Source organism: Echiichthys vipera (genome assembly GCF_963691815.1).
Source record: "Echiichthys vipera genome assembly, chromosome: 13".
Taxonomy (NCBI): Eukaryota; Metazoa; Chordata; class Actinopteri; order Perciformes; family Trachinidae; genus Echiichthys; species Echiichthys vipera.
Window position 1 is genome coordinate 25,778,545 of NC_139838.1, and position 9,766 is coordinate 25,788,310.

The following is a 9,766-nucleotide window of genomic DNA, read 5'->3' on the forward strand; positions in this document are numbered from 1 at the left end:
TATTGAAATAGATAAATTGCTAAATTGTACAAATGTAAGGTAGATGCACATATATGGAGATACAGCTTTTATCCTGTCACCACCGGCTCAAGGCTGCACAAAGGAGTTTAAACCTCACATCAAGTAAAAGTCTAAAAGTGAAGTGACTAAATTGAGGGTAAGGATCGACTGAATGTGTGTTTACAGACGTGCAGCCAGAGCGGGTGAGCAGAGGGGCTGGTCCCAGGTCTGTCTCCACACGATGACAGCTCCACAGCCCCTGATCATGACATCCACTCCCTCCGCTCCCTCCTCCCACTGCTCCATGTGGGCAGAAACTTCCCGCACACTGTCTGGGGCCTAATGTAAACACGGAAATCCCTCCCCGGGCAGCTACAGGCAGCGTTACGCTTCCTTCCCCCTGGATTTGCAACACGAATAACAGAAAAAAACACTTTTTAAAGAATCAGATCATCCTCCGGAGGACCTGATGGGTGACGTGGAGGTCTCTGTAAGCGAGGACGGAGCTGCAAAGGTCCAGCATGATCACCTCGGGTTGGTAAACACGACAGTTTGAGCACAACACGTCCATGATAGGCAGCTGTAATCTAAGTTTACAGCTGCCCGGTGACCTCAGCTCCACATTAGGTGTGTTTTACCGCGGGTCCCTGTAGAATAAAGGCCGCGCGCCTTCATCATAATGTAGATTTCTTGCGCGCAACACAGCAGAGCCACTTTAACCGACTCCATTTGGATGTATTTTATCCGACTGCGTTGAAAAGTGTCTCTGGTGAAAGCTGTGGTTTAAATCCAGCGGACTGGTTCTTCTCCTCCTCCTGCTGCAGGTTCCTGGTCACGCAGGTGCGGCCGGAGGACCTGGAGCGCCACCGCGCGGTGCAGGCGCTGCTCGGCATCAAGGAGGCCGCGTTCATCCGCTGGCTGAGGTGCTGCTTCCTCGCCGTGCTCGCGATGGCCGTGATCAAGTGAGCACACCGAGCCAGCCAGTCAGTCAGAGCTCCGGTACCGACACCCACACACGTGAAAAAGAACATGTTTCCATTCAGGATCCCGAGCAGCCTGAAGAATTCACTCAGTCATTTCACAGGATCCACGTCCTTCAAACACACTTTCATCACCTGGATGCCTCTAACAAGGATGTCACTGACAATTAGCTCCATTATCACGTAATGTGGCATTTATTATGTCCACTTATTTCATTAATTGTGTAATAAAATGTTATAAAACAGTGAAAATTGAGCAGATGTTAGGGCTGGGACATGATTTGAACTATTTCCTGATATTCTGATACATAATAACGTCTCTAAATTTATAATAACAAGCAAATATTATTTCATATTTTAAGGAAATCTGATGATAAATATTCTGACTTTATATTTACAACTAAAGTTATTAAAATACTCCATCTTTTTCATTTGTTATGTATTTAATTCACACTGGAGTTTATTCCTAATAAGCTTTACTATGTGTTTATTTTATATAGGCTATTTATGTATTGAATTACCAGAGAACACACTGTATTGTGATATATATCGTTATGGAGATATGAAATTATCTTTATGGGGATAGAAGATTTTGTTCTGATGTGTTCAGAATTGCTTACTTTGTCCAACAGAGTCTAAAATGTTCAGGTTACAATCAAAACGAGCAAATCTTCACATTTGGACGATGGATTTCTGCGTAAAAAATTACTTAATTAATCTGTATTCAGTGTGTTTTATGATTTTACACACACACACACACACACACACACACACACACACACACACACACACACACACACACACACACACACACACACACACACACACACACACACACACACACACACACACACACACACACACACACACACACACACACACACACACATGCATCTATATTCAGCGGTCACACCTTATTCCCTTTATAATAAAATAAGATTAAAACGGACCCATCCTTAACCACGCGGATGAACTCATGCATCTAATTTCTTTCTTCTTCTCAACAGGTTTTTAATTTTCCAACTACATTTACACCCTCCCAGAAATTGTGAGTATTTAGTGTGAGGTGGGAGATCATTTCATATTTCAGCTGGGTTTAAAATTCTGCTATTAAAATATTTATGAGGAAAACAAACAAACAACAAAAGCATTGTTTCACTTCCCTCAGCCCCTCCAGCAGCTTGGTGGAATTACAGAGATAACCAAACACGGCCGAACACGACTGGGAATTTTCCGATGGGGCGGAAGGGAGTCGTACTCCTCGCCGTGTCTGGTGAGGTTGTGTTTCATGCTGTTTAAACATGGATTTGTATTTATGTGCTGGCACAAAGTTTCCTTAAACCCACACAGAGCAAACAGCAGCACTGAAATGTGTCTGAAATCAGTCACACAGACGCAGTCTTCCAAGCTGCACGAGGGGGGGGGGGCTGTTTGATAACCCTGCAGTGGTAATGCAGGATACCGGAGGGGAAGGGGCTGGGGGTCTGCGGCGCCCAGAGAGAGATTGGCTTTGCACGGACGCCTTGTGACTTTAAGATCCTATTTGGTCCACTGGCTTAAAATCTAAAAAAAAGAAGAAGGAATCTCGGTACGAAGGTGCTTTTGACCAGATAACTCGAGCTGGATGTGAATTTGTATTCTGAACCACGGTCGGGCGACACTTTTCACTCCTCTAGACACTGGAGCGTCCTCTGTGGCATCGGACAGAACCGAGCTCAGGATGGAAACTGGCGCCGGGGTGGACTCGATATCAAACCCACCACCATCGAATCCAATCAAACACAACAGTCCCGCAATTAAATTGACCTTTTTGTGAAGGTTTTAAAGTGTATTTGTTGTTGGAACTGTGAGCGTTTAGGTTCAGATTCTTCTATTATATATTGATGCCATTGTTTTAAGACTTATTCGGCTTTTATCATATTGCAAGGAGTGTTTTTGTGTCACACTTTATATTATACACCTCACAAACAACTCTGTTACCCCACCACATATGAACATTTATGACGTATTAAGTTTCAGTGTGTAAATGAGTTGAAAAAGGGATCAATCGCAGTGTTTAAGTGCATTTGATCCACCCCATCCACGCAAATCTCACCCAGACTCTCACTTCTGTGTGTGTGTCCTCTCAGTTGCCGCAGTCGTGGTCGGTGTGTTCGCAAAGAAGACGAAGAAGAGCGCCGCGTCGGCACAGCCAGCGAGACAACAAGGGCAAATGACCTCACCTCACGTCGGCAGGTTTAATTACACACAAGTGTAAACAGTGTAAAGACGAGAGGATGGTTCCCACTTCTGCTCTGGGACAGAAAACTGAGCTGTGATTACAGAAAAGCCCAAAAAAGGCGTTTTAATTTGCACTTCACGTGATAAATGTGCACGTTTGATGATGATTCTATATCAGATTTTCTTCCTACTCTCACTCTGAAAGTAACAGGCGCCTTTGTGGCTTTTTTTTAAATCAACCACAACATTAAACGACACTACTTTATTCACTTAATGAGAGAAAATACACTTCCAATATATGTCTTTAAGCCAAACACAGCACTGGTCTGTATGTTTTTGTTTGTGATGTACGGTAAAGATTTAAATCAAAATAAAGAAGCTGACAAAGCAGTAACACATTTAAGAGGAACAAGTATTACCATGCAGGCTACGAGCGGTGAACCAAACATGCAAAGATCGTTCTTCCACTCGATTGAGTGTGAGGTAAAGAAGCATCACATGTATGAGAGTAAATTATAATTATTAAGTTGTTTTATTTTGTCATAAACGCTCAGTCATAAGCAGGCCCGCGCTTCTTTGTGTGTGAGTGTGTGAAGAAGCATTAAGAAGCATTAACAACACTGTTTTTGTTGTGTTTCGCTGCAGTATATTAAAGTCTTTATCGGCTTGAAAATTAGATGTTTTCAAAGATGTTTTACGTGTGTGTGTGTGTGTGTGTGTGTAACATGAAGCGTTTATGATGTGAATTGTTTCATTTTCTGTTTGAATCTACATTTAAACGTCCGTCGCTGCTGTGTCAAGCAAAGGCTTCTCTAATAAGAGTGTATTTTTTAAATAAAAACAAATAAACAAACTATGAATCAAGCTGATATTATTCTGCTTCATATATTATTGCAACACACACACACACACACACACACACACACGCACACACACTCGAAGAGAGAGACACAGATGGAGGGAGAGGGAAAGAGACAACGACCACATACAACACCATTCATTATTAACACAACAAATATAGCCGGACTGGACACCGCCTGCCCCCCTCCCTTGCCATTAACACACACACACGCGCACACACGCACACACACACCACAGGGAGAGGACGGGAGCCCTCCAAGACCCTCCCCCTGACCCTGCGACCTAGGCACCATGGCAACCCTCTGACCCATCCCGCTGTTGCTGTGGTAACAACCTTGGAGCATGTCTGACCACTGCCCCCCCCCCCAACAGAAACACGCACACACACACACACAGCCACACACACACACACACACACTCACACACACTCTCCCTATAGCCCTACAGACGCCCCCCTCCTCCTGCTCCACGCCGAGCCGAGGCAAACCGATCGATATTCTATCACACAGAACAGTGGAGCGAGAGAGAGGAGGCCACGGGCCAGCCAGATTACTGAGAGGAGGGAGGGGGGAGGATGGGTGAGGAGGGGGGTTAGTGGTTGACAAAAAGAGAGCCTGTGTGTGTGTGTGTGTGTGTGTGTGTGTGTTTGTCAGAGTAAGAGGAAACGAAAAGGGTTTTAGGGAAGGTAGGGGATGTGTATGGGTTGAGGAGGTGTGCAAAAAGGGGTTTTAGCGTGCGGGTGTAATCGGGTAGGAGATTGAGAGAAGATGTGTGTGTGTGTGTGTGTGTGTGTGTGTGTGTGTGTCCATGTGATTTGGAGGAAAGAGGTGGTAGTAGGAGGGGGCTGAGAGTGTAAGTGGGTAGAAGATTGAGAGAAGGTGTGTGTGTGTGTGTGTCAGAGGAAAGGTGGTTTAGTGTGGTTGTTATGGAGGATAAGAAAGGGAGGTGTGTGTGTGTGTGTGTGTGTGTGTGTGTGTGTGTGTGTGTGTGTGTGTGTGTGCGTGTGTGAAAGGATCATAATGAGTGGAGCTGCAGCGCTATAAGGCATCTCCTCTCTTTTATTCTAACAGATGTTTGTTAGTGGATTCCCGGCTGGGTGTATTTGTGTGTGTGTGTGTGTGTGTGTGTCTCCTTATGAATTGAATACTTTTATCCGAGTGTCACACACCCGAGGGTGCCCAGCCCACAGGGGCTTATAAGAGATGACTCACATTACAGACAGAGAAGAGAGAACACAAAGGAAAGCAAGTGCAACACGAGATGATGCATCCATGTGTTCATCAGATGTTAAAGTAAACGTACAACATTCACGTGTTGTACCTTTAATAAAAGAGTCTGAAGAAGAGTTCGATGCTTGGTGGTTATACACACACACACACGTACATGTACTTCTGACCAGCAGCTGGTATTTAGCGTCTGGATGTGCATACTTTTTAAACCTTTTCTAGTACCATGCAGAAGTGTTCAGGTACTTTACTTACAACCTTACTAAATCTTCTCTGCACTACAGTTCTGTTTCTACCTGTTTTAACAGTCTACTGCGTGTTTACATTGTTTACATCATATACACCCGTTTACATGTCTGCTTACATCTGATACACACATGTCTTTCTCTTTCTTTCTACATCTCACGCCGACAATGTTCTCCGTATCTAACCTGTACTCACACACTAACACACTTATTCTACCTGTACTAACACACTAACATCCACACTTGTTCTTCTCTTACACTTTATTCTTGTGTTAGGTTAAAATGTTTTTGTATAGTTGCACTGTCGTTATTTGCTGCTCTGTGTGCCCTGAATTGCCCCCCGAGGACAAATAAAGTTTTTTTAATTGAATTGAAGTACAGTAAAAGTGGCAGTGCTACAATAACACAATGCTCCATAACAAGTGCCAATGACTGTATAATTGATACATTAATGTAATCAATTAGATACTTATTGGTACAAGTACAAGAGACAGAACTATCCCCTTTGTGGGACTAATAAAGGAATATCACATCTTATATCTTATCTTAAGGAATATCATATATTATGTTAACAAAAGACCAGGTATTTAGCGTCTGGATGTGCGTACTTTTTAACCCTTAAAAAGTGTTCAGGTACTTTACTTACAGTAACATAATACTCCATCACAAGTGAGAGTCTTACATTCAAAAATAAGTACTACTGCCAATGACTGTATAATCACTAAATGTATGTAAATGTTAGATACTTATTGGTGCAAGTACAAGAGGTGGGACGTTCCTCTTTGTGGGACTAATAAAGGAATATCATATCTTATATTTTATCTTAAAAAAAGACAGAGGTTGGGGATTAAAGGGGGTCAAACATTCATGTTGCATCTTCTCTTCCTACTGCGTGCTGCCTCACTGTGCTCTCATTGTGCTCCTGCTGTTATTGTGTTGCATGCGTTCTGTATCTGTGCGTCTGCTCTGCGCGCTGTGGTGCGATGCGTCTTGAATGGTGTTTTCTACATTGATGCTATTTTGTCATGTTTGTTCACTGCTGTGCATGTTTTGTAGATCGCCCTGGCTGTGACTTTGTAATTTTAATCTCATTTTTTCCATATTCTGTTCTGTTTTTAGCGTGACTTTAACATGATGAAAAATAGCCTCATTTACAGTAATGTTATTAATGTGCACTGTTTTCAAATCAACTAAACTTCAAACTTCAAGAGGAACCTAGAAATACATTATTAATTACTAATTACAGGCTAAGGAAGTAAATATAGAATTATTTGTCTATAATTGGTTATAGACACATATATAAGAAATATGTATAAATAATATATATTTTATTGTATGTATTTCTTTTTACTTTACTGTTGTTGCTGGGCTCAGGCTCGGATAAAGGACGTGCCTTTATAACTATACGATAGTTTACAGTATCATGGTGTGTGTTTGTTTATGTTTATGTAAAATAAAATACTCTACTGTGATTAAAGTGTAGATACGAGGTGCATTAGGGTTTATTAAGATGTTTTCTCTTCATTGCTGCTGGTTCCCTGTTTCTATATTACTCAGTATGTATTTAAAAAATATTTACAGTGTAATTTCCCCCCAAACATGGAATTGTCACCACTTCCTGTACTTCACATGTTCCTATAGGTGCACAGTAAGTACTTCATTGATACCCTGTTTAGAAAAAATGTGCACTTACACCAACGTATACGCATGATTGTACCCAAGTGTTGAACTCATAAAAGCGTAAAGGAAACTACTGATGTCCCAAAGGAGGTGACCTATATCCCTGGGTTAGACGTGTGTGTGTGTGTGTACAAGTTGAATGGGTTAGAAGTTACTGATAAACTACATTCATAATTAATACAATTGTTAAGATAATAAGATCAATGAAAATACAAAAATCCTCATCCGTTGTACATTAAGTAGAGTTGTGCTGTTGATGATAACTGTCCATATTCTGTGTTATTTATGTCGACTCACCGTAGGTTACGGAGCAGTTCAACTGAAAAGGTTTCACACAAAGTCAGGTAAAAACGTAACAATGTGAAAATACCGCTCATCTCATCTCATCTTATCTCACATTCATCCGCTTTAGCAGGGGACCCCAAACTTCCCTTTCCCGGGCCACATTAACCAGCTCTAACTGGGGGATCCCGAGGCGTTCCCAGGCCAGTGTGGAGATCTAATCTCTCCACCTGGTCCTGGGTCTTCCCCGAGGCCTCCTCCCAGCTGGACGTGCCTGGAACACCTCCCTAGGGAGGCGCCCAGGGTTCATCCTTACCAGATGATCCTGAACCACCTCAACTGGCTCCTTTCAACGCAAAGGAGCAGCGGCTCTACTCCGAGTTCCTCACGGATGCTGAACTTCTCCCCCTCTCTCTAAGGGAGACTCCAGCCCCCCTCCTGAGAAAACTCATTTCGGCCGCTTGTACCCGCAACCTCGTTCTTTGGGTCCTGACCCAGCTTTCATGACCATAGGTGAGGGTAGGAACGAAGGTTGACCGGTAGATCGAGAGCTTTGCCTTCCGGCTCAGGTATATTTACAAAAAAATATTAGAGACCATCTTGTGACGGCATCACACCAGGGTGAGGTCGTGGCCCTTCCCTACTTCCTACCCTAATACTTCCGGACACACCCATCTCTGAACTCAGCCTTTATTTTGATCTCAACACTCGTAGGGGACCACGTTGACTGAGTTGACTGATTCGTCGGGTGACACCAGGACATGAACCTGCAGTTTCTCAACTAATTAATCAATCACACTCATGAGTGTCCCCTGAATCCAAAATTATACGATTTTAGAAATGATCATACATGGTCTTATCACACAGGGTGTTGCCAATTAATGTTTAATTTATGTAAACAGCCTTTTGATCTCTAACATGCTAGGATTAATGGTGTACGTCATCTCCTCTAATCTAACACAATCTGTTGTAAACTTACTTGAGTCAGAACGACGAGCAGTTCAGGAAATAAACCTCTTTTTTACGTAGTGGTGGATCCCAAAATGTCCAGGCAGGATGACACACCTGCAAAGTTGTAAAGAGGATCTGTAATACAGGATGGAGCAGCATTGTTTCTACGGTGCTACATGATGGTTATAGACTGTGTCACATGAAACGACCTCTGTGTGTCTTTACCGGTTTAGCAGTCAGTCCAGACTCAGGCCAGATATTGTCCTGGTTCTTCTATTTGTTCAAGTCATAACACATTTTCCCCTGAAGGCTGACGGGTTAAAGTCCTGGTGGGAGACATCACACAAGCTTCCCATGTGCATGTACAAAAAGTGGCGTTCTCATAGCAACAAAGACAGGGAGTCACTTTAAATCAGAGAGGAGAAAATCACACATTAGCCCTGATCTACTGCTGACAGTGTAGATACTGCTGACAGACAGAACACACATACAGTGAACAGGAGAAATATGTTCTCTTTGGTTTGTTTAGTTCGTACACGAGCTGCAGCATTTTGGACCAACTGGAGACTCTTAACAGACTTATCGGAGCAGCCTGATAAGAAGGAGTTGCAGTAGTTCAGCCTAGAAGTAACAAATGCATGAACAAGTTTCTCTGCATCTTTCTGAGACACAATCGTCCTAATTTTTGCAATATTACGCAGGTGAAAATATGCAGTCCTTGTTGTTAGTTTTACGTGAGAATGGAAGGACATATCCTGATCAAAAATAACACCCAGATTCCTTACTGTGGTGCTGGAGGACAACACAGCATCATCCAGAGTCACAATGTCTTTAGCTATTTAGTACAATGACTTCAGTTTTATCTGAGTTTAACATCAGAAAATTGCAGGTCATCCAGCTTTTTATTTCCTTACTGCACATTTGAAGTTTATCTACCTGATGGGTTTCTTCTGGTTTGATTGACAAATATAATTGTGTATCATCAGCATAACAATAAAAATTTATGGAGTGCTTCCTTATATTTCCTTAGGGAAGCGAGAATAGAATCGGTCCAAGGACAGAGCCCTGTGGGACTCCGTGACTGACTTTAGTGTGAATGGAGGATTTGTCATTAACATGTACAAACTGAGATCTATCTGATAAATATGACTTAAACCAGCTCAGTGCGGTTCCTTTAATGCCGATCAGATGCTCTCGTCTCTATAGAAGGATGTGATTCTCTGTGGTTCTCTGGATCATATTAGGCCCACACGTCCTTCAGCAGAGGGTCGGCCCAGTTGTTTTTTCTGAGCACTTTCAGGACTTCTGGTTCAAGTTTTTT

General features: G+C 42.7%; 1 protein-coding gene across 1 annotated transcript; it reads left to right on the forward strand.

Annotated features, from left to right (window-relative positions):
• The first annotated feature begins 336 nt into the window (after window positions 1-336).
• Window positions 337-3,747, forward strand: LOC310955303 (uncharacterized protein). Its single transcript, XM_083925112.1, has 5 exons — window positions 337-534; window positions 825-962; window positions 1,988-2,028; window positions 2,149-2,253; window positions 3,110-3,747. Exons 1-5 carry the CDS (start codon window positions 470-472, stop codon window positions 3,235-3,237), a joined length of 477 nt encoding a protein of 158 aa, XP_083781238.1. The 5' UTR covers window positions 337-469; the 3' UTR covers window positions 3,238-3,747.
• The last annotated feature ends 6,019 nt before the right edge of the window (window positions 3,748-9,766 follow it).